The 24,358-nt window shown below is 40.7% G+C and overlaps 2 protein-coding genes across 3 annotated transcripts in view; one reads left to right on the top strand and one right to left on the bottom strand.

The window, feature by feature from the left end:
* The window catches only part of dock6 (dedicator of cytokinesis 6), a 31,086-nt gene extending 6,728 nt beyond the window's left edge, over window positions 1–24,358 (bottom strand). Inside the window, exons 1-37 of one of the 2 annotated variants that reach the window (XM_085351714.1) lie at window positions 24,197–24,358; window positions 22,506–22,593; window positions 20,971–21,149; window positions 20,695–20,763; window positions 20,394–20,520; window positions 19,760–19,972; window positions 17,833–17,918; window positions 17,646–17,712; window positions 17,232–17,381; window positions 16,050–16,130; window positions 15,679–15,835; window positions 14,987–15,117; window positions 13,861–13,954; window positions 13,583–13,745; window positions 10,808–10,925; window positions 10,129–10,199; window positions 9,901–10,039; window positions 9,677–9,778; window positions 9,485–9,571; window positions 7,492–7,723; window positions 6,529–6,693; window positions 6,213–6,385; window positions 5,468–5,569; window positions 5,068–5,154; window positions 4,649–4,744; window positions 4,382–4,522; window positions 4,048–4,161; window positions 3,780–3,950; window positions 3,086–3,225; window positions 2,801–2,970; window positions 2,536–2,687; window positions 2,045–2,227; window positions 1,225–1,351; window positions 1,052–1,136; window positions 826–922; window positions 575–709; window positions 132–284 (exon numbers count right to left, since the gene is read on the bottom strand). In XM_085351714.1, coding sequence (XP_085207840.1) covers window positions 132–284; window positions 575–709; window positions 826–922; window positions 1,052–1,136; window positions 1,225–1,351; window positions 2,045–2,227; window positions 2,536–2,687; window positions 2,801–2,970; window positions 3,086–3,225; window positions 3,780–3,950; window positions 4,048–4,161; window positions 4,382–4,522; window positions 4,649–4,744; window positions 5,068–5,154; window positions 5,468–5,569; window positions 6,213–6,385; window positions 6,529–6,693; window positions 7,492–7,723; window positions 9,485–9,571; window positions 9,677–9,778; window positions 9,901–10,039; window positions 10,129–10,199; window positions 10,808–10,925; window positions 13,583–13,745; window positions 13,861–13,954; window positions 14,987–15,117; window positions 15,679–15,835; window positions 16,050–16,130; window positions 17,232–17,381; window positions 17,646–17,712; window positions 17,833–17,918; window positions 19,760–19,972; window positions 20,394–20,520; window positions 20,695–20,763; window positions 20,971–21,149; window positions 22,506–22,593; window positions 24,197–24,246 — 4,695 coding nt within the window. In that variant the 5' untranslated portion in view covers window positions 24,247–24,358. The remainder of the gene's footprint in view (window positions 1–131; window positions 285–574; window positions 710–825; window positions 923–1,051; window positions 1,137–1,224; window positions 1,352–2,044; window positions 2,228–2,535; window positions 2,688–2,800; window positions 2,971–3,085; window positions 3,226–3,779; window positions 3,951–4,047; window positions 4,162–4,381; window positions 4,523–4,648; window positions 4,745–5,067; window positions 5,155–5,467; window positions 5,570–6,212; window positions 6,386–6,528; window positions 6,694–7,491; window positions 7,724–9,484; window positions 9,572–9,676; window positions 9,779–9,900; window positions 10,040–10,128; window positions 10,200–10,807; window positions 10,926–13,582; window positions 13,746–13,860; window positions 13,955–14,986; window positions 15,118–15,678; window positions 15,836–16,049; window positions 16,131–17,231; window positions 17,382–17,645; window positions 17,713–17,832; window positions 17,919–19,759; window positions 19,973–20,393; window positions 20,521–20,694; window positions 20,764–20,970; window positions 21,150–22,505; window positions 22,594–24,196) is intronic. The other variant, XM_085351713.1, reaches the window with a different exon arrangement.
* Window positions 11,556–13,304, top strand: angptl8 (angiopoietin like 8). Its single transcript, XM_085352644.1, has 4 exons — window positions 11,556–12,029; window positions 12,509–12,658; window positions 12,810–12,920; window positions 13,011–13,304. Exons 1-4 carry the CDS (start codon window positions 11,733–11,735, stop codon window positions 13,086–13,088), a joined length of 636 nt encoding a protein of 211 aa, XP_085208770.1. The 5' UTR covers window positions 11,556–11,732; the 3' UTR covers window positions 13,089–13,304.

Below are 24,358 nucleotides of genomic sequence, written 5' to 3'. Positions count from 1 at the left end.
GAGCTTCCCAAACCTGAACCACAGTCGCCCATTACAGTCTTGAATTACGGTATAGATGCATTTTGCTGACATGTCCACAGTAATGAAAGAACATCAAAGTATTTCACAGATAATGAAACATCTTAACATACATTTCCAATCTCGAAGTTCTGTCTCATGAGCAGGTAAAGGGATGCCGAGGCGTGACTTCTGACAGAGCCGACACTGCTGCTGCAGTGACGCAGGAGACGCAGGCACAGGTCTGCACAAAGCTCCGTGTCCTCCTCAAACAGCATCTCTGGGAACTATACACAAAAACACACAGCGTCACTTCGTACAGTTCACCCCGCTGCCACCAGAAATTAAATATGGCCCACTTGCTTTACTTTTCAATACAAAAATGTAACACAGATGTCATCAATAAAAATGAGTAAGCAGAATAATGCCAAATAGGAGTAGAACTATTAATACCAAAACATTAATTATTTGTGTTAATTCATTAATTTGTGATTTTTTTATTTTTTTTTTGCTGGAAAGGACAATAAAAAAAAAAACCTGAAAACTTGTGTAATTGCTAAAAACAAACTGCACTTACTTTGAAAACCAGAGCTCTCTGTGTATTGAAGCAATGCTGCAGAAAGAGGGCGCTCTGGTTTCCTGCCATGCTGTGAAGAAGTACTCTCAGCACTCCACCTAAAACACTTTCTTTCAACTCTGATGCAACCACAGTCTGAAAGAAGACAGGCACACAACAAGCAAAGGATGTTTATATAGGAGGACAGCACTGTATGTCAACCACTGGAAAGGTGGTGTCTAAACAGATTTATTTAATTCTCATTGTTTTACCTTGACTATAATTTCCAGTGTGTCCAGTACTATGAGAGAGGCCTCAGTAGCTAGGTTTCCATCCACCACAGACTCCTGTTCCACCTCAGCCTTAGTCCTGAAAGGTGTCATTTTACAATCATGTTACACAGAAACACACATTTGACATAAATTATAATCCAAGAATATTTGTAATTTTCACAAGGTGAGCAGAAGAACCAAATCTATATGTCTGTAAAGCACATACTTGTCGACTCTGTCTGCATTTGTTCTCCAATGAGTTACGTTCTTTTTCCACCTAACGTTCTCCTGGCTGCCATAAGGGCTCCTTTCTGTAAGAGTAAATTTCCTTAAGCACCACAAATATAAATTGCTTCAGACATGCACGACGCAAACCTATGTTTCTGTTGTGCTTCCCACCTCTGTGACGCCGAACCATCTCCTGACGGGCTCCGATTGTGCCCAGTATGGCTTCTTCAAGTCGTGCTTTCATATCCTGAGACTTTTTAAATGTCAGGCTATTGATCCGCTCCAAAGTCTTCTTCCCCTACAACGCCCACCAAACATCAGAGGACAAATAAATCATAAAAAGGTACAAATTGGGCAAGTTTACCCAGAAATTTCTCTGACAGAGAAAAAAAGACTATATTAAAAGTGGATAAAAGGGAAAAAAAACTGGGTAGAAAGCTGCTAAGAAATGGACTTTAGAAAGGCAAACAATTTAAAAACAAACAAACATAAAAATAGCCTTCTGTCCTATTGATAATTTATAGAGTAAACACAGCTAAATAGACTACTGTGTGATTTTGCAGTGCTATGTAAACAGTAATGGAAAATACAGTAGTAACCCTGGATATGATGTCTGAAGTCCAAGTGCCTCAGTGTACAATGCATTATGTATAATGTATCATATCAAATATACTTTTCAGAGACAGAAGTGAGGGCATTCTCAGCCAGCAGTAACTGACCAGCACAGATCTGTTACATGCTGCCACAGACATCATTTTTGCAGTAATGGTTAAATTAAATCTAATTTTTAAATAACAGCTACCGTAATTAAACCATGAACATTAACTCATTGCCTTCATAAAAACCCCATCAAACAGGAGAAAAAGAAGGAAAATGAAATTTAATCAATATTTGCTCTGAACTAGATTTCTTTGAAAAAAAAAATCAATTTAGAGGAATTTAGCATCTCCCTGAATGAACTGTGAATCTTGATGGTGCCCATTTATTATACCTTGTATTCAAAGCAGGACACACAGAGATGCAGCAGATCTAGCAAGCGGTTGATTTGCAGTACAGACAAATCTGACACCCAGCGCTCCAGGAGAGCTGCATCTGCATTCTTCAGCACCCACAGGAAACACACCAGCAGAGTCCTACTGCACTCGGCGGACAGAGAGCTGGACTGGCGCCCCGCCTGGTAACGACACGCACACACACAGAAAATCGGTGCCAATCTTGTAATCCACTTGAGTATAGAACAAAATGGCTGTTTAGAGAAAGTTATAGCAAAGGACACAGAGCCACCTACAGGTGAAGAGGAGCAGTTGTTCTTTAGCTAAAGAACAACATGGAAAGAATGCAAATGATATTTAAATGGGTGAGTGTTGTGTGGTGTGACCGTCTGTCAAACTGAAGCAGCAGTCGCCCACACAGAGGCCACTCTGTGACCTGTCAGTCTGTAGGGCTCTGGGGAACACTATGACCCTTGCTGCTATCACTTACCACTGTGGGCAGTGCGAATGGGTTGGCTTTGGCGTGCTGCAGAGGGGAGCCAGCGATTGCCATGGCAACAGACTGACTGATAGTGCTGCCACTGTCTGGGTCAGCATCGTCAGCGTGGGTGGATGCATGGCGGACCCGAGAAGGCGAGGAGTCTGCAAGGCAATAAGAAAAGCGCTCTCAGGTACAATAATACTGCAAATATAACAACATCTTCTCGAGCAGGTGGAAAATCATATTTATGGGCTGCTCATATTGTTCTGCTGACCAGAGAAGTCATAGAGTTGATGTAGCGTCTCCATGACGATTGGGATGAGAGGCAGGTAGAGCTGAGCCATGTGGGCTCTGACTTGAGGGTCCCTGTAGCGAGGGTCTGCATCGTGGCTACACAGCAGGGAGTGAACGGCACTAATGGCCTTTTTATGAAGGAAAAAAACCCTGTGGGTGATAAACAAAATCATCATAATCTTTGTCATCTCTCATTTTATTTCACGTTAAAGTCTGAATCGATGTAAAGTCTTGATCAGCTTGTGAGCAGATACTAAAAACCCACCCTTCACCATCAGGGTCGAGGATGAGTGAGAGCTCAGACAGCAGCAGGCCGGACAGGAAGTGCTGCTGGCGAAAAGGGACGGAGAGCTCAAACATGGTGGCCACGCCCTGGTCTTGCACCATACTGGAAAATGCTGAGCTCTGTGGACACAAGGAGACATAGTTAAGATGACACAGAATTATAGAGAAATGACTTTAAGTGTGGCTGACATTAATGTTATGCAATGGTTTGTGTAGGAACACAGTAGAAGAGTTATTCTCGAATTTTTGATGACTGCAAATTTAAGACATCATTTGTTTATTAAGGAAAATAAACAGCTTTAGTTAGTGTTTGTAGTGTATTTGCTAATTTCATAATTTATGTTTGTATTTTTAAACCAAGAGGAAGGCACATTTTGACCCCAGCGGTATTTCTGTTAAGAAACTCTAGCTATGATGCCCAGAACAGAAGAGTTGGAATTCAAGAAAAATCCTCCCAAATTGACACAATACAGTGTATTGCATTCTTTCCTTGGCTGACTCAAGGGCTGCAAAAAACATCCCCAAGGGCCATGACTGGAACTTTGAGGACACTGATGCTATGAGTATGCACTTATTACAGAGGGAAATTAGCAACATTTCAATTTATCCATTCTCTTTATGTGAAATTTTTTTATTTTTATAATTCGTCTATGATGGATAATGTGCTGTAGTACCTGTGATGTAGTGGAAGAAGTGGAAGGAGAGGGGGAGGCTGGGGGGCTCAGGATTGAGCACGGCAAGTTGAGGATCACATAGTGCTCATGGCTGCAGACAATACGAGTGAAGTCCATCCTCAGAGCATTCAGAGAGCTGGGATTCTGGGCCGTGTGCAACTTGTTGGCAATCTGTTTAACATGCAGTTACATAGAAGATACAATAATGTGTGTGGGAGTCTCTGAGCGTATCAGATTACAGGAAAATAGGAAAAAGTGCAATGGGGACCTGTTTGTAGTAAGAGCGGATGAGGTTGAAGACAAAGCCCCGGTCCATGAGAGACAACAGGTCACTCAGGAAGAAAGCCAGACTGCTATTTAACCTCTCCACAAGCTCCACATCCTGGAAGGGGAAAATTCATGTGAGAGAAAGAGGAAGAGTCTTGGTTTACATTATATTAGGTTGTATATTAGGTTTGAATCAAACAGCAATGCTCAAGCTTTGTATAAAAGATAAGGGAGAAAAATAAAGCCACTATAGTTTTTGTTGGCCAGTGACCTAAATTGTTATCAAGAAATGAATTCAATTTCTAGAATATGGGGTAGCTCTCGGGATTTGGTACCTTGTGGTATCGGCTGGCAATGTCTGCACTGATGGCACACACAAGTGCAGCGATGTCATCCACAAAGCGGTCTGGGAACCGCTGACGCCTGGGAACATCCAGTTTTGAGGTCAGGAATAAGTGGTGGGCCATGCTCTTTGTCTGTAGGAGGGGATACATAAGAAAATGGTTTGCAGACCTTAAGTTTTGTTTTACTGCATTCTCTTTAGATTTTTGCTACTTAGAAAGTGGTGTACAATTATTGCAATTTCAAAAAGGAATGCTTACCATCAGTTGGAAGAAAAGCCAAGCTTGTTGCAGTGCCGCTTCCCTCACTGTGCTGGTGCTGACCACCCACTGTAAAGCCAGCTCCTCGTGGAGCAGCTAGACATGAACCAACAACAAGCTAGTTCAGTTTGGTCTAGTTAATTGTATTTGAGCTATCAAGATTAAAATAAACAGTTTCAATGCTATTAGGAATACTTCATAAACAGTAACTGCAGGTTATAAAGGTTTAGGAGTACGAACTGATAGTTCTTCATTCCAAAAAGATCTAAATTTTCAATTTTCACATTATTTCCATGTAGATCTGTGTTCAAATCGCATGATTGTTGATGAATGGTAATGATATTGGAAGTTGGTGAATGATATGATATCACAAATGTGTTAGTTTGTAACTTTTACAGTTAGTTAGATGCCAGTTTTACCTTCTTTGCAATCTGCCTTGGGGGAACTGAAAACAAAGCCACGCTGTCCAGAAAGGCAGACATGCGATTGCAGCTGCGGTCGTTTGCCTGACATGGAGTGATGGTGAGGTGAACACACACAGATGACGTGAAAATGGGTGAATGGAAATGGGTGGGTGGCCAGAGAACTTTCTATGAACTCCTAACAAGCCCCAGGCAGAACTTGTGCCTGTTAGGCAGCAGAGAGGATGTACAGGGAGTAGATAAAAAGGGGTGACAGGTGGGCTGAGGCGAGCAGAGAGAGAGCCAGACAGACACAGATGCAATGGAGGTAAGAAATGACCCGCGAGAATTGATGAGAGGCAGTGCAGGATGGAGGTGGAGGAGGTAAAGGTGAGGATGAGGTGAAGGGATTTGGCACCTGCTTGAGCTCACAGCTGGAGTTGGGGTTCCGGCGTAGCACAGATCTGGAGCCCCCAGGGGCATAAGCAGAGTTTACCCAGGAGTGGGAGCGGTCAATGCCCTGCCATAAGCCACCAGAGACACACACAAAAACACACACAGAGTGTGGCAAGAGGCAAGAGCACAGTGAATTAAGAGAGGGTAATTACTACATAAAAGATTATTTAGAGAAGAAAATCAGGAACGAAATAAAAGGAGACAAAAGCAACAAAGAAAAGAAAGCTGGGGAGAGGAGAATAAAGGACTGAGGTACTGCATTAAGTAAAGGGATAGAGGCACAGAGAATTACTACATTGTTGTCTAAGCAGTGAGACAGACTGTTTGCACAGAGTTCTCAGTTAACCTGAGTTTATTGAATCAGCTGTGAAGAGTCCAGAAACTACGATTACAACAAAATAACAGTGATATTATCTAAACAGAAACTAGAAAATAAACAAGTGGTTTCATAAAGACAGAAAACACAGACCATGTTTTCTGTGTAGCCAGACTGTAACAACATTCATATATTTTACTTAATGTAATTGAAATACTAGGGGAAAAATGAGACACTAAGCAAATATAATAAATGTGAAAGTAAAGCAACAGCTGCCTATGATAAGTTTGACTGGTACACATTTCCTGCAAAACATAAAACCAACAAAGTGCAAAATATTTAATAACCTAACTTTAATCTCCTTTAAAATGACTTGAGAAGTGCAGCATACCTTGCTCCCCATGATCCTTTGCACCTCCTCATCAGGAGAAACTGGTGTGCTAGCCAGGTCTGGGTTGGAGTTGCTAATGCTTTTGGAACGGGACAGGTGCAGACTGCTTGGCCGCGCTGTTGCCCTTGATAAGGTAGCGTACTGCATTGGCATCTCATAGGACTGGGTGCCTGCTACTCGGGGAGAAGGAAAGGACATAGAAGTTAGCAAATAAAACAATAAAAAAAAAAAACCCTGGCACTTTATGGTCTAACAAAAACCATTTTTGTTCTTTCAAATGAAAATAAAGGTTTCACAGTTAAGCCTGGTGACTCACCATTCGGTGGCAGGGTAGGCTCGGCAGTGGGCAGGCGGAAGCAGTAATGGATGTAAGATGCCAGCAGATTGTTGCGGCCATGTTGATCTTGGTTCCCTTCCAGGTTTTTGTGGATCTGATTGACCAACAGAGCCATGGCTTCGAAAGCAGCCCGACCCAGGTTCACTGCAGGTAAATTCAAAGTGAGTGCTTTAAAACAACAATAACCACAACCACAACAACAAAGGTAATGCTTGCCCTAAAGGTAACCACAAGTTAACGCATTTATTATCAGGTGCTAAACTGAATCTAGAATATCTGTTCCTCTGTTGTGTGTGTTAATGAAGTAAATTCCTCAATGTAAAGCAAATTAAACAGTTTTGTTTTTCATATCTTCAACAAAAAAATAATTATCAATAATCATATTAATATATCTCTAAGAGAGTTATTACAATCACTCAAAAAAATGAGAATTTGCATTTTTGCCTAGTTTGCATAGAAAGTAGTGTTGTGATGTGATGAAAGAAGATAGATACATATTGAAAATTATGCTTGCTGCCTGTAAAAAGGCAATTACAAGAAAATGGAACAAGATAGACCCACCATCACAGGACGAATGGATCAAAATTATAGATGAAATACAAACCATGGAACAATTGACCTACAGAATCAATACCATAAAAAGTGGGAGAAATGGACTGAGTATATAAACCCAACAGGATAAAGACCAACACATTGATAATGAGAAATGATCAAACTGTAGAAACAAGGAGATCCAACATGTTTTTTTTTTGTTTTTTGTTTTTTTTTTGGGGGGGGGGGGGGGTGTTATCCTACTTGTTGTATTTATCTTTTTGTTGTTGTTGTTGCTTTGTTGTTTTGTTTTGTTGTTACCCCCTACCCTCCCTGTATAATGTTTAAAGAAAAACAATAAAAAGAAAGTTAAAAAAAGAAAAAAGAAAGAAGTGTTGACAGCCTCCTCACCAATCTGGCCTGCAATGACTGGAGGGTAGACAATGAGCTGAATGAGTTTGTTAAGCAGCTGATGCAAGAACCTGACACAGGTATCCAGCACAGCCCCTCTCAGCGCAGCCATGCTGGCCTTCAGCTCCCCTTCCATGTTTGCCTCAGTTATGATGACGTCCTTCAGGCGGAAAGGAAAGGAGTACTCCTCCAGGACATACACTAACGTGAAAAACTTATCCAGGTGAGGGTCCTAGAAGCACACATGCACAATGAATGATAAGTAACAGCTGATGTTGGTGAACTTTGATTTGGCAGAACACCTGAAATTCTAGAAGAGCAGGGTGATCCAGGGTGTGTGTGACCTTCCTTTTCTAAAGTGACATGAAACTGCATTTCCCGATGACCTGCATATATGTGAGCCAACAGGAGCCAAGCAGACTGTGACGTACATCAAACAATAAAATAAATTTCAAGTTTCTCCACTCTGAGCAACATTAATGTGCACCACACTTCTTTTGTTTTCCAGTTTACGCCGATTTACTTTGATACTATCTAAAGCCAACAAAATGATTGCTTTAGACATTAAACTAAACTAGTTTCTATAGACATATGCCAGTTACATCTATGACGCTTGTATATTAATTTAAATAAATGTGAATGCCAAACAGGATGGAAATACATTAAAAGTGAAATTATACTGTTTGAGGAAAACACTGATGTTTTACATGATGAAATATGTTTATACGTTTATAGATGTGAAAGACTAACACAAATCTAGTTTTTGATCTAAAAGACAGCCCATAGTCTCAAATGTGAAACTCAGTTTGCTTCGTACATACTTCCAGGCACAGACTTTAACTAAAGATGCACCCAGTGCAACTTTCTTGGTTTATTTCGATTTTTTTCTTAATGCTACCTACTGACAACGATTTTTACCTATTCTGATTTTCTTGGAGCTATTATTGACAGCTTATAGAAATAAAAACCAGCCTTTCTTCAATGCAAAATATTATTTTCATAATAAAAGAAATGATTGGACTTTAGAAGTTCCACCAAACTTTAGTAACTTACAGGATCCTCTCTAATTTAAACAAGTGAAAATAAAGTGTTCTGCTACTGGAACAAGGCACAAATAATTAACTGAAAATAAGTTGTTGTACATCCACCTTTACCTGACGTATTTCACCTTACCAAACAAAAGCAGGTACAACAACACAAATGTATCTACTTACATCACTTTCTAGTCTTATAGCTTCACCAGATAACAGGACATCGACCCTCATGTGTTTTCACTTGTCTCCATAATTTTCCTCGTATCTGCTTTGATCCGTTCACTGCTCGTGAAGCTGCTGGCTTGTGGCTGCTTCTAAATTCTGGATAGTGTTATATTTAGCAACTGCCTTTATTAGCTTCTTTCAAAACTCCATATTCAGCTGGGTCAGGGTGATTTAAATGTCTCATTAGATTTGTTATTAAGAATGTTTTCATGGTAGGCCCTCTGTGGTTTACTTTAGTGAACTTTGTGTCTTCACTTGCAGACAGGAGCCTCTACGCTAACAAAATGTTACTGCGTAGTTGTGAGCGCATGACTATTTGCCTGTGCTACTGAGTACGTTTTTGTGCGTGCACGGAAAGGACCAGCTTGTAATTAGGTACGTGAGACTGACTGTCACCAGTCCAGGACAAGGACAGGTGCATGTCTTTTAACTTTAACTGCTATGTTCCCATTTCTGTAGACTAACATTTCTATAGCTTCCACCGATGTATCGCAAATTGAGCAGCCCGAAAGTGAGCTCCTTAAAGACCAGGGAGTATTATTTTTTTGTTTTGTAGTAATAACACTAAAGAACATTTAAGATAATTCAACGCTTTTTAAGGTATTTTTGATAGCAGATCTATAAGAATTATAAAAAATTTTAAGGACCCACAGCCAAGCTATAATAGCAAATTGGGTCTTTACACGTGGGAGGAATAAGAAAGAGCAGTAAGTGTAAGAAGCGTATTTGTGTACCTGAGTGTGGACTGAGGAGGCCGCTTTCACTTCGACATTGAACACACCTTTGTGATTATCCACCCACTTCATGCCTGGGAGCTGAACCTGCCAGAGAGTGACACCCAACTCATTTAACACTCAGGCACACCACAAAGGAATAGGTGCTGGAAGAAGAACCAATGTTCACACAATCTCTTCAAACACACTCACGTCAGGGGTGAGCACCGAGTAGCTAGCCGGGGGCTTTTCCACAGAGACAGGCAGACTGAAAGAGCCGGTGCGTAGTCTGCCATGTTGCATCAGAGGGATCCACTGCAAGCAGAAAGAAAGACACGCGATCTCTAACAGATGGCAAGACAACAGATAGAACTATTGAACAAGTGAGTGTGTGGGTGAAAGTATTCAAGGAGAGCCAGCTGAAGGAGTGCACTCACCGTGTAGCCCACAGGAGTCTCCAGAGGAGTGTTCTGTTTGGGCTGGCAGCTGATGTGGTAAAAGGTGAACAACAGGTGGTGGTTGTCTGTCAGATTGGCAGGAATCTTCATCTTCATCTCCTCATAGAACTCAGGAGACCTTATGAGAAAGAGTTAAACAAGACATTTAGGAAAGAAAGAAAAGTTGGACAGACTTGAGCAGAGGCTTAACAGGTGAGGGAACCTTACTTGTTATGGTAAATGACAGGAGAGTATGCCTCTTTCATGAATTCTGCACAGCTCGATTTTCCAAAGATGACCTGTTTTTAAAAAAAGCAGTGCATAAATGCAGTTTTCCATAACCAATAAGACATTCACAATGAACACCACAACTGTTTCAAACCCCAAACTGAGAACAGTTCACTCTGGAAAATGTTTTTTTCAAAGGTTTGAAAACTTTTCACTCATAAATGAAAGAAAGAGTGAATTTCAACTAGTTACACTGGTTGAGTATTTTGAGTAGTTTCTATGTTACTGTAACTGTGTCAGCAGCAGCCATGTTACATAACAAGCAATCCTTTTCTACCCTGCAGCTCTACATGGGATTGCTGTTATGGGATATGCAAAAGAAATATCCTGGGTGGAGTGCCACTTATAGTAAACACTATATAGTGTGCATCGTCCATGTTATACTAAATAAACCAAAAGAAAAGAAAATCAGAGTGATAACATGAAAGATATGCTGCAGGTCATGCATAACTAAATTCTTCTTCCTTTGCTGCTCACAAATATGTTCCTTTGAAGTTCCCGCTACTGAAAAAGACATCATATAGTATTTCGCTGCCTTAAGCTTTTCTTTGTGGCTGGGATTTCATTTGCCAGAGAACATCACGGTCATGTTGCTTCATTATCCCCGAGTGTAACTCACCGCTAAGGCTTGACTGGGGTCCTCTCCTGCCATGAACTGTACTTTCACAGCAATGTTCCTCACTGAGCCCTGACGGCTGCTGAAGTTCAGACTTTGTGGGTAAACATAGAGCAGGTTCCTTAGAGCCAAAATAGGCAGAGAGAGAAAGAGAGAAAAATACAAGAATTTTAAAAGGCTGCATAGCCATGAAGGGAACACTTAATTCCTGTTATGATGTCAGCATGTGGCAATAAGATCACACCCCATTTATATTAAATATTTCCCACAACCTACAATATATAACAATCTTATTCTCAGAAAAGACAAGATCATACGAGCGCACATAACGGGAGTGTGACCCGAACCTGGCCTCACTTGATGAAAGTCACCTTAACCCCCATCCAAGTTAAACATTAGAGTTAACTCCTGTACATATTTGAAAGCTGACTTTAGCCACTTGTATAAAGGCACTGACACACCACGCAATCACATGTGATTGACATAACAATCAAACTTCGTGCACAGAATATAATACATGTGAAAATTTTCTTCGTTAAAAAAAAGCTACATATATTGCTATGCATGATGCACATGTTTGTGACCTAAATGACAAAATTAGTATCGCTACAGTCAAACTTCAAGGGAGGGTCACTGAGGCAAAGGCCATGGACAAGACCTGTGATCAGGCCAAAGCCGAGCTAATGTTTTACCCTGGTATCGCACGTAGCCATGCACACATGCAATATAAGGTGGAGCAGCCACCCTCCATTCATCGCTGAGGGGCTGATGACACTGCTATGACAGACAAGTGCCTGTTTATGGCTTTCATTTTTGACTCATACATAAAAAAAAAGCTTTATTCTGCACAGGCGCTATTGCTGAAAGATAAATCAGAAATATCTTTTGAACATCTGAAAGAACTGAGGAAACAACATTTATTATCACAATGCTCTGGAGCCTGTGCTTGCTTTTTGTGGCTGGAGCAGTGCACGCAAGCCCGGTCAGGAAGACCAGCAAGACGGAATACAAGGTGGCACCGCAAGAAGAAGTCAATGTGCTCATGTTTGGTGTCTTACAGTTTGGCGAATCCCTAAACTATGCTTATGAAACCACTGAGGCAAAGATAGCGAGAATCAGCCGGTCTTTGAAGAACACTGAGAGAACTCTCCAAAAGCTGGGGAAACAGACTGAGCAGGCTGCAGAGGTGGAGAAACAGATCAAAGAAGTGATACAGCTGCTACAGGTAAGAAGACATGGAAATATGTAAACAACAGATCCCCCAGGTGAAGGTGAAAGGCTGTGGTATTTGGGGAGAGATAATGTCTCAGAATTACAATCAAGGTTCAATCTCAGTACAGCATACGGGAGCAAACTTGAGGCAGAGTATATAAGTCGCCATCAGATTGAGGTGGAGACACAGAGAAGGAGAGAGAAAATGCAGCTTTTTGGTGACTTGTGAAAGCAAAACATTTTCTTTAAAATGCCTACATAAAATCCTGTATTGCTGTTATTATGTGGGCACTCACAGCCAAGACAATCATATTACTATTATTCACTTCATTTGCCTGCTGTATAAGGTTAAACCATACTCTAATATCCAAGACAAGAGCAAGCAAAATGAGTGTGAAAGCTACATGTAAGACTCTGGGGAAAGCAGCTGCCAGCTGCACTGAGGCTTTTGTTGGGGGAAGAGAATAATATAGGCACATCCTCTTTTGATAGGCCCAGATGGCCCAGCAACACGCTCAGACCACAAAGACTAAAGAATGGCTGACCAGCCTGGAGAAGGAAGAGCAGCAGCTGAGGACAAAAGTGAGCCAGTTGGAGATGTACCTCAGCAACTCTGTACCTCCAAGCATCAAGGAGCTGCAGGTAACAGAAAGCTGTACTCAAAATAGTTACAGTTCAGCATGAATTCTAACACTCCATCACTCCATAGTTGCTTTTGCTGGTTATTGCTTCATATTTGAACGCTAGTCATATAATCACTGACAGGTTATTTTAACTTTACTTCTGTTTGTAGGAGAGAGCAGAGGAGCACGACAAAGTCTTGCGAGGCTTACAGCTTTTGACTGAGCTCCAAAAAGAGGATATTGAGAGTCAGAATGAGCAGCTTGCCAAACTGCAGAAGATGGTAAATAACTTGTTCAAACTATCTGATATTCTTGATAAACTTTCCATGTTTTTATTTCATTAAATTTGCTACTTTGCTTCCCTCTTCCAGAGTGAAGTGCTGCATGATCCAGATCTTAACTCCATAAACTCACTGCACTCCCTTCCAACCTTGCTATGGATGCTATAGATCAACTGCACTGGCAGAAAATATATATTTTGGGTCCTTCATAATTACATCCTTGTTATCGTGCCTGTAATCTATATTTTGTGCATTATTTTTGTGTCTTTACATCAGTTTGCTTTGTAAATTTGCTTTTTAAAATAAGCTGTTAAATTATTAAAGATTGTGTTTGGTGAACCAGTATTATATGTATACGCTGTACATAGAATAAAAACAATTTGTTTGTTTTTTGTATTTTTATGCTCATATTCTACATGAAAATAACATTAGTAAAAAAAATTTTCAGATTAAAAAAAAAATGCTGGAAAAATGTCTCTTTTTCTCCTTTAACTATTGACTTAAAGGTTGAAGAATATCAGATTCAGTCAAAAATCAATAATCAAATAGACACAAGAGGCCCAGACTAGGTCAATGTATATTTGCTTAATAGGTAAACTTACTATAAAACAAACATACACAGTGTGTTCCTATGTGTGTGCCTTTGTAAGATGAACGCTCACCTATAGGTAGTGTGCGGTGTGTATACTTGGCGGGCGGGGAACTCCAGCACCTCTTTGGTTGGTCGAACACGCAGGTCTGGATATGGCTTCACATGAAGCAGCTCTGGTGAGAGGCAGTAATGAGGCAAGTCTGGAGCTGGAGAGATATCGATCTTCAACTGGGCTGAGAGGCAAAGCAGGTCGGGGATTAAAACAGAGACATATAAACAGTGCATCTAAAATCACCCATGAAGCTTTGGGTGAACCTTTCCTAGACAACAGAAACGTGTTGGGTTTACCTGTGACAGGCCTCAGGCGGCGCAGAACAGAGGACGGTCTGCGCATATCTGCAAGATACTTGTAAAGGTCTTCATCGCTCAGCCTATCCCCCTCCTTGGTAAACAAAAGAGCAGTTCTCTATAAAACTGTTTCAATTTTATTTGAAAAGCATTTTTTGATCATCCCTCTTATATGGATTTTTTTTAATATATATATTTAGAATAGGTCAGCGTCTTTGTTCAGTTCAGTCTTACCCTAAAAGTGGACACTGGGGAGGGAGTTAAATGCAGTCAGGTTTAGAAGAATGACCAGAGCACTGACAATTTAAGTGCACTGCCATGATTAAGAGGGTGTGTTAGAAACATGTTGCAGTGAGAGGAGTATGTCACATAGCGGACACGCTCACAGGCTTTGTTTCATTTGTCTCTACTAAATTAAAAAGAGTAAAAACAGGCTGCAGTTTTTCACTTTTATAAAAACTAACATTTTGGAGGGAAAGGCTTTTTGACAACTGACTTTAATAAATCACACCACATTAATGGATTTTACTAGGATAACATATAGCATATAAGTGGTCTGAAAAACAGGGTTGCCTTCAGGTTATGGTGACAAGTGTCCCATCGTTGGAAAGAAATGCACTCTTGATTCACAGTTATATAAAAAGGGATGTCTGCATAGACTGTGCTTTCACAACAATTCACTGATAACTATGGTGCAACAGCTCAGAGAGCATAATCTTTTTTTTAAAAGATTAATAATTAAATGGACAGTATTGCCCAAGGTTAGTAGAAAAAGTAGTTTTAAAGCACTGGGGCTATTTATTTATTCCCATGTCTTTTATTAGATACTGTTAATTTCATACTATTAATTCTATTTATATAGCAGCAATTCACAAGACAATAACTTTCTCTGGACACTTGTCATTATTTAAAGTAACAATGTGACAATAATATATAGAGAATTCCACTGATTACCTTTAAATAAGTGCTTGTTGACAGTAGAAAGAAAAATGAAACTCTACTTTTTATGCAGTTATTTATTATGTCTCACCTTTTGTTTCTATAGTGATATTCAACTACCCCATTCAAATAATGGGTAGTTTACCTCACTGTAAGGACAGATCTACACATGTGCACTTCTAAATACCTGCTTGAAGAAGTTGGTAACGGTGAGTGTTGCAGGACGGAAAGTGGCAAAGTTACACATGTCATCACCGATGCTCATCCGCTCGAACCCCTTCTTCTTTCTCTCGTTCCACGTTCCATGACCTTTTCGCTCTAGCAGTGACCCAAAGGTGTGTATTATAGGGACAGGAGACATTTGTTACTGTAATTAGGCAAATGGTCTGCATACAGTGATCAGCCACAACATTAACACCAGCTGCCTGATATTGTGTAGGTCCATTCCAGGTGCTAAAACAGCTCTGACCCGGAAACACGACCTCTGATTGTGTTTTGTGGTTTCTGAATCCAGGAAGTTAGCAGTGGACCCTGTGAGATTTGGAGTGTGGGGCCTTTGGATGAGTGACGATGCATTCCACATATGCACAGTGCAGAAACTAGGGCAATATTTTGGGATTTTTGAGTTCCTCAAGCAATTCCCGAGCATTTTTTCTTTTGTAAGGCACACTGGCCAGCTGCGAGACGCTGCTGACATTGCAACAGTGTTTAAGTGGACAGCACACATCACACTAACATCTACACGAATGTTAGGTTTCCCAGCATCATGTTCCATTCTACCACGGTGATGCTCCTGTCAGTAGTTTTAATGTTGTGGCTCATCAGTGTACGTGCACATGTGAAATTATCAATGAAATATATGTATATAATCAGCAGTACCAGAATCAGAGTCCGGGTCAGACCGATCCAGACCTCCCACACTGCTGACGATGTTGAGAAGGTGAATGGCCGTCCAGGCAAAAGGCATGCGAAAACAGCCGAGACGCGTGCACGACTGCTCTGCCTGAAGGCGCAACTTCTCTAGCTTTTCCTTGTGCTGCAGTGGAACAAAATATGATCTGAAAAGATACTGAACAGCCTAAAACATCTGCAAGAGCCAGTATTGGCTTGCCAAAGACGACAGTAAATATTGCAGCCACCCTGACAAAATTGAGTAATTCTTGTGACTAGACAGTAAGAGGGTCCCACGTGCATGGCGGCTGCAAGCTCTGAGCATTGCAACAGTTTAAAGAACATTTTGGCTCCATTACCTTAGATGAATCTGATTCTTTCATAACCATGTAGGGCTCACAGCATTCACTAATATCTCCTTGTTGAAGGACCTTTTCAAGCTGAAAAAACACATGCAAATGCACTTTTAACTCACTGAGAGCAATTATGTGATTTAAAGTAATATTTGTTGTTGATGTTCAGCGCTGTGAAAAAGTATTTGCACTCTTTTTCTGATTTTTTAGTCTTTTTGCATAATTGCCAAACATGTTTCAAATCATCAAATGAATTTTAAAATTACACAAAAATAACCTGAGTAAATACAAAATGCAGTTTTGTATTTAGTTTTTTAGCCACACCCAAGTGGCCAGCCCATTCTACAGACCTGATTACTGTTCAAGAAAATCAAGAAATCACTTAAATAAAACCTGTATGACCAGGTGAAGCAGGCTAAAAGATCTTAAAATGCATCAATGGAGGAGGAGGTCCGGGAGGTCACAAAAGAACTCAGAAAAACATCTGAAGAACTCTAAGCTTCACTTGTCTCAATTAAGGTCAGAGTTCATGATTCGACAGTAAGAAAGAGACTAGGCAAAAATGGCACCCATTGTAGAGTTCCAGAGTCAATACCACCACTGACCAAAGAGAACACAAAGGCTCATCTCATACTTGCCAAAAAGCTTCGCAATGATCCCCAAAACCTTTAGGAAAATTCTGCAGACTGATGAGACAAAAGCTGAACTTACTGGAAGGCTTGAACCCTGTTACATGTGGCATAAAACCAAAAAGAGCATTTCATAAATGTGCATAATCCAAATGGTAAGCTGTTCGTGGTCAAAAACCCTACAATGTGGCTGAATTAAAACAATTGCGCAAAAAATAGCAAGCCAAAATTCCTTCACGGCGACGTGAAAGACTCACTGCCAGTTATGGCAAATCCTTGAATGCAGTTCTTGCTATCTTGGGTGGCAGAACCAGCTATTAGGTTTAAGGGGCAATTATTTTCTCACACAGGGCCAAGCAGGTTTGGATGGCTGTTTACCCTTAATAAATGAAACTATCATTTAAAATCTGCATTTTTATTTACTTGATTTATCTTTGTCTAATATTAAAATTAGTTTGAAGATCTGAAACATCCAATTGTGACAAATATGCCAAAAACTAAGAAACAAATCAAATGCATTTTCCCAGCACTGTACATGTGTAGTTGAGTTTTTCAGTACCTTAATGACCAGGAAAATGTCAGGAGAAGGGTATGTGATGGAGAAAATGGCGGAACGAGCCAATGTAGATATGGCGACATGAGGTGTATGGGGTTTTAGGAGTCCTTTCATCTGATCCGAGTTAAGGTCAAAGTAGAAATTCTCAGAGATCTGTTGGGAGGAAAGATAAGCGGGAATCAGAGGAGGCAGGGGAAGGAAAGATGATAATGGAAATGCACGTCAAGGGATGCTAATTCAGTTTTGACTCAGTGATCTAAACCGCAAGACCACTTAGGCCTCTTTGAGAAGAGGGAAATTAAATTAGTGAAGTATGAGCTCAGCATTATGTAAGTGGTTTTACAGAGTGAAACTCATTGAAAGAAGACTCATTATGCCAAATAAGAACTAATCAAATGGAACAAAAAGAAATAAAACCTTTTTCTTTTCCTTGATGTCATAAAGGGCGAGTGTTCCAAATATTGGCTCGATTTCTATTTCAAACCTGAAAAACATACAAAATAAACAATGTCAAATAAGGAGTGCATTGGGGTATTTGTAATAAATATAATAACCAGAGCATGAAGATACAAATGCCAGGAGCAAGACTCCAAATGTTCCTTACTTCAGAGACAAACACTTGACCATGATCCTCTGGCCACAATGTTCCTTGGGCACTTCAGGAAGAGAGCATCTCTCTACTGCTTCATCCTGCCACACAGAAAGGAAAACAAGACCCCGGCATAGCATTTACACAGATGTCATGGCAACATAGTGGCAGAGAAACAGTGAAGTGTACACATACATAAAAAAAAGGATGAGTGAGAAAAGGAGAACACTGAGGGAAGGAAAGCAAACAGTTCTCCTGAAGTGGCTGGATTTGCAGACATTATGGACATTCACTTTATGGGAACATTCAATAGCTCTGAGCTGAACAAATGGCAACGGCATTTATAAACTCTGCTGCCAGAGTCTTCTGCTCCCTGCAGCTTTAGCTCTGTGTGGTCAGTGCTTTTCTTTTAGATGTCTGATTTGCCTTCAATTCGTAGCACTGTTTAGTTAGGAGTGGAAATGATAAATACAGTTTTATTGTCACTGACTAAAAAAGGTGCTTACTTTTTCATTTTAGCGTGCATGTCAGTAATGCCTTTTTTAAACACCAATGAAGTGTTGTTGGTCTATCTAACCAGCCCACATTATGACCAAATCAACGTTACTAGCTATGGAGTTAATTTCTGTCCACCAGAAATCATGGTTGAATCAGTGCTGAATGTCTTGCTCAAGTCTCTCCCACAGCCACGATACTAGTTCTAGACTCCATGTTGGTGGAAAACCAGCAATATCACCATTTACACAGCTCCAAGTTCCTTCAGTACTTCCAGTGTGCTGCTAGTCTAAGCTGTTGCACTTAATTCATTACACAACTAGCCCACAGAAACGCTGCACTTAAGATCGATAATTCCAAAATCTATTTTTTGATAACAGAATAATTAGATCGTGGGCTGTTTCAAGGTTCTCACGGGGTGAACCATAAGAGAGAAACAACTCTCAGGGTACATCCACACTAACAAGTTTTAGTTTTAAACTTTTACAACATTTATGCCTAACGCCGGCACTGATAAGACATTTTAGAACCACTAAAAAGACTTTTAGAAATGTTGCTGACCCAGATTTAGTTCAAAAACTGCAGCATTGTGTTTCAGCCAAAATGAGCAAAGTGAGCTTTCAGAATCAAACGATACAGACGCTTATGTTTGCTTCCTGCTGACGTCTTATATCTCACACAAAGAAAACTAAAACATTAGCTTGCTCATATAGCTTTTTTGATTTCATCCTTCTTATGAGCATACTCTTTTTTTCCCTCCACTGTTATAGCTTCCTCTGTCAATGCTCCCAGTATTGCTCTAACATGTTGCTGTATTTGCTCTGTGGCAACCCCCAATTTGAATTTGTCTCCATGACGGCCTCATATTTGTGTCTGACTTTCATCTACAGTTACAACTCATCATGGCTCCATGCAGAGAAATCAGCACCGTGGAAATTGCTCTGTGTGCCAAAATATTACACTAATGGGTAATACTCATACAATCATGGGTATTTATTGCCACAAAATTTATAATAGAATGTTTCTCACCAGGAAATTGTGACCCGGAGTGATAAGCATTCATTATCAGTGTGATGTGTTTCCTCTAAACAGAGTAAACCTAAAGCTTCTCTCAGCTGTTCTATTATTCACAAGGGGTTACCAGAGTAGATGCATCTGCATATTTGACTTGGCACAGACTTTTTTATGACGGATTCCCTCAAATAACCCCAGGGATATGAGTCTCCTCCTGGTTTTAACCCAGGATCTTAAGCATATTATACACGTGTTAACCACTACACTATGGAGCATGTAAGCCAAACCCTATGTTGACAGTATAGAATCCTGAATAACTCTTATTTAAACTAAATGTGTGATCATAGCTATAAATCATGATCATTTTTAATTTGCTCTGTTTTTTCTAACTTAAACCACAACAGAGTCAGATATAAGAGAATCAAATACAAACCTCATCAGGGGGAGGGAACAGGCCAAGCAGGTCATTGTGGCGCCCCTGCTGTCGTGCCTCTGTATTGCGGTGGTCCATGTCCTCTGCAGCTGTTTGTTCCAGCACAGTTGGCAGGAGAGCGTCTGGAGATGAATTCTTCAGGTCAAAGATGCTGGAGGCCCAGCTGCCGCGAGGAGTCTCATCGATGCTGACTGACCGCCGCTTTGCGTCATCCTGAACCACACAAGATTGAGAGGTGAGGTCATGTGTTTTTCTGTTTGATTTTTTTCCCCCTTCCAGGCAAAGATGTGTTATAAGAATTACAATGCTACATATCCCATTACCCATCTGATATGACTCATGTGGGGAAAATGTAATAGATAATGGATAAGACATTTATCCATTAGTCATTTTTCATATAATTAGCTTGTTGACCAGAATACAACTCATACTGCCTTTCTCTGTGATAATGAGACACCCAGCAATCTGGCAACTCTATCTCTTAGCCTGTGTATTAAATGACAGCACTTTTAGTGTGTGACAGCTGGAAAACTTTTACTCCCGGCAATACTAAAACATGTTTCATGAACCTAACCTCACTGAACGCCCATCAGCATTTAAGATTACAGGGTCTTTGAACATCGCAGTCGTCTACCTGGTCTTCCTGGCGCTCAGCTGCAGCAGCCTCATCCAGTTCAAAGGTCTGTTTGACCAGCCCTCGTTGCCTCTCCCTCTGCCGCTCAGAGTTGTGAGGGGTGTATGTGGTGCTATAGAGCTGATATCTGAAGAAGAAGAAGAAGAAGAAGAAGAAGAAGAAGAAGAAGAGTTGTCCAACTAATAATGTAACTGTCAATCACATGTGGAGTGAACACAGAAATGTGGTGCACATTATTACAAAATAGATGAAACGCATACTGTAGGTTAATTTAGCTGACACCCCGACTGTGACCACTTACTTTCTTTGAATGACAAGCCAGTCATCTGTGTAGACAGCCAAGGCATCTCTCACTCTGGAATCCAGCGAGCTACATTGAAAAACACATGAATAATTGAGCAAAGCATGCTTTTAATATTTATGTTCACAGAGAGAAGGCTTTGTTCCTATCTGTAGTGATGTTTATCCATTACAGTGATATTAAAGCTCTGCTTGTGTAGTAATGTCAAGACCATAAATGGGACTTGAGAGTTTAGTATGAGGATTGTGCTGGCCATTAGCAGACTAGCGGACTTACTCCTCTTCCTCAGGCAGTGGGGGCTCCAGTGTATTGCAGTCTTTGTCCAGGTGGAGGAGCTCCAGGTCATCTGACGGGAACTCCATTAGCTGCTTGAGAGGGCCGGGCTCCACCCCGGGAGCATGACTGCTCACATACTCCTCAAAGTCCACCGGCTCAACCACCTCCGTCAGTGGAAGCTGTCAGTCAGCATTAAACTATTATGTACATATTACTATGATGTGCCCACAATTTCTAGCATTACCACTTTAATACAAAATCACAGAAAGGGTAAACATGTGAAAGCAATGGTTATCTTTTAATTAAGTGGCATTCACAGGAAAAAAATCAGCTTCTGGGGAGTTATTACATTTTTATTGGCATTTTTCACTAAATTCATCATGTCAGAGACTTCAATGCGTTCTTGCTTCTTATATTTACTCTTGGATCAGAGTAGCTTTGGATGATTAACCGTTCAAAATAATCCAGGTTTATTTACTATTGGAACTTATTGAGTTCATCCTCTGTCGGAAACAACCTTATAGCTCTCTTCTCCCTTTTAATTCAACTGTTTTCCTGACTGATTGTCGCACCCAAACAAAAGGTTTAACCAGCACATGGGTAGGGCTTCTGTGCTCGCAGCCAAAGCTTGTTTGAGAAGACCCCATTAGGAGTATCCCAAATTATTAATGACATAGACATACAACAGCAAAAACCATGGTTCTGATACCAAACAATAAAACGCAGTGCAAGAGATTACTTTCACAAATGCTGATCCGATTATTAAAAACTAGCCATGTTTAATATGGGAACCCACTACGACAGGAATGGCAGAAAAATATAAAAGATCCACACACGGTTGGTAAACAAAAACTTCCTGTACCACATATATATCTCTATATATCTCTATGCAAGCTAAAAAGAAAGAAAAATACTGTGTCTAAACAAGGTTATCCATTTCTTTTACAGTTTTGGTTTTCACTTCTCAATTTTGAACAAGGCATGTACTTTCTTTTTTATCTGTTTAATCAAAAGCAGAATCCCCCACAGGAACTACTGCTACAGCCCCTGTCTAAATGGAAAAAACCCTAAGTTGTTGTCATCTTTTTTTTCATATGGCCCAATTCACTGCAAGTAAAAACAAGGCTCTACTCCACAACCTATGTCTACCAGACTGTCTGTTAGAAGATCACAGAGAATTCTACATTTCTTCTGGGTTAATTAGAAACCATACTGGCATGTTTATAACAAGACACAAGACAATTTCCAAGACAAATCACCTGATATAACCATCCCTTCTTCTATTCTTAAGCGTTCATGGTGAGACCTTGCCTAGCTGTAGAACAACACAGCTGAGTGAGAGCAGGTATGCTTGCTTCAAAGCCACTTGCTGTGAACACTAATTAAAACTGCAATCACCTAAGTAACATCTTCCTCCTTGTATCTAAACTCAGTACTCATTTACAAAGTTACACCCATCCATTTCTGGCCTGACTAATTTGAGCTTCAGGGCTGCCGGGCAGTAACTCTGAGAGGTTAAACACAGGGTGACTCACAGGGTGGTGCGCGCCTCCTCGTTTCTTTGACAACTGAGGTGAGCCATAGTCTCTGGACACTTGTTTTCTGACCTCTGCAGCAACCGTCCTGAACAATAGAAAGGATTGCAGGTTAGAAATAAAACATGGGTGCAAATAACAAAATCAAAATCCAATTAAATGTAAGAGGTCATTCACATTTATTTATTTATTTTTACTTAAAAAAAAAAAAAGTATTTACATTTAACAGCTTAAGTGTCTACAACTATTCAGGAAGTGACGTCTGCACTTTCTCAAATCCTACCCCACAGAATCTGTGAACCCCTTATCACCGTTTTCATCTCCTGGTACTAGTAGCAATGCTGAAGGGCAGCAGCTGTTCTGAAAAGGGACCCGATCCGATCTCACAGAGCAGGCACAGAGCCAGAGCAGGCCTTTATGAACTAACGGCAAAGGGAGGCTTAAAGACAGACAAAGCGAGAGAAGGAAAAAAAAAAAAACAATCCTTTCCCAGAGACAGCAAGCAGCTGCTCCTCTAGAACCACATGTCTGTTTCTTTCATATACACAGCTGCAAAGGCTTCAACATTTCTGCTGTGATTACATTGCTAAGGTTCATGTCATACATCAATCAAAACCACAAGGACTCCTTAAGACTAGTGACCTCCACTTCCATCTCCAATACAGAGCTAAGATCTCCTTGTGATGACAAATCAGGTTGAACTTTTAAGAACTAGTACTACATTACTGGCAATCTGGAAAGAGCTTCTGCAGCTTCTCTGCACACCTCCATTTAAAACAGGAAAAAGGAACATTATCAACTGCAAAGTCAACAGCCAGAACACCCCTTCCCACCCTTTCCTGCATCCGGCGCTAAACAATGCTCTTGGTCTCACTAAAAAGTCGGGATTTTAGGAATGGGGTGGGCGATTGAGAATTCCTCTTTAGGATGCGTTATAGAGAAATTATACACTTACATCAGAATGTAGCATCATGTTTATTTCTTGATGAAACGGACTATAAAATGAACTGATTGAAGCTGAGGTGAATAGCTAGGGGGGGGGAAACATTTGTAACAAACAGGGAGCTACTTCCCTACCAACACCTCCACACACCCACACAAGTTTTGGTGCAGTTGTTATTCAAACACTCAGGTGACAGGTGTGACGAGTTTTGACAATTTTACCTGGAATGTGATCACCATATGTTCAGTGTGATGAAACAGTGCATTTCTAACGCATGCAGCACCACTTTTAACGGAGAGGCAGAACCAGTTTACAACATGTAGAAACAGGTTACTAATATATTCCCACAAGGCGAAGTCTTTCTCTTATTATTACTCCGAAACAAATACTCCCACTTAAAGTACACACCTTAATAGCAGAGCAGCCTTTGGCTCGGCGCTGTTTTACTTAAGTAGCCCAATCATTGTTGACAACAAAGCTCTTACGATGCTACGACAACGTGTAGAAAACAGGTTATTAAACTCGCAAAAGTGCAAGACACCCATTAAGAAAGCGCAAACTACGTGACTAAACCCCTTTCTTGTGGTATTAGGCTACAGGTGTGTTTATACCAAGCGGTTTATGCTTTGTGATACCTTACAAATCCTAGCTTAGTGGCTATATGCACCGTCTCTCCTGCAGGTCATTCTCAAGCAAAGCAAGCGGCAGTGTAGTAGCCGTTAAACAATAACTTCTGTCACTGTCTCACCGGTTGATTTTATGAGCAAAAGCCCTCCTTTCGCTCGGAGTCGATGACATTTCTCGTCCCCATGTAAGGAAAAGTCTTCGAATAAAAACTGAAAGTGGTCTGCTCCTCTCGAGGTTTCGCTCTGTCCCGCTTGTGCAGGGATGCGGACTCTCAGACCGCTTC

The sequence above is a fragment of the Diplotaxodon limnothrissa genome, linkage group LG4 (genome assembly GCF_057381915.1).
Source record: "Diplotaxodon limnothrissa isolate DT_005_m linkage group LG4, D_limnothrissa_male_GT1.1, whole genome shotgun sequence".
In the NCBI taxonomy this organism is placed as follows: Eukaryota; Metazoa; Chordata; class Actinopteri; order Cichliformes; family Cichlidae; genus Diplotaxodon; species Diplotaxodon limnothrissa.
This window is presented reverse-complemented; position numbering and strand designations above follow the sequence as displayed.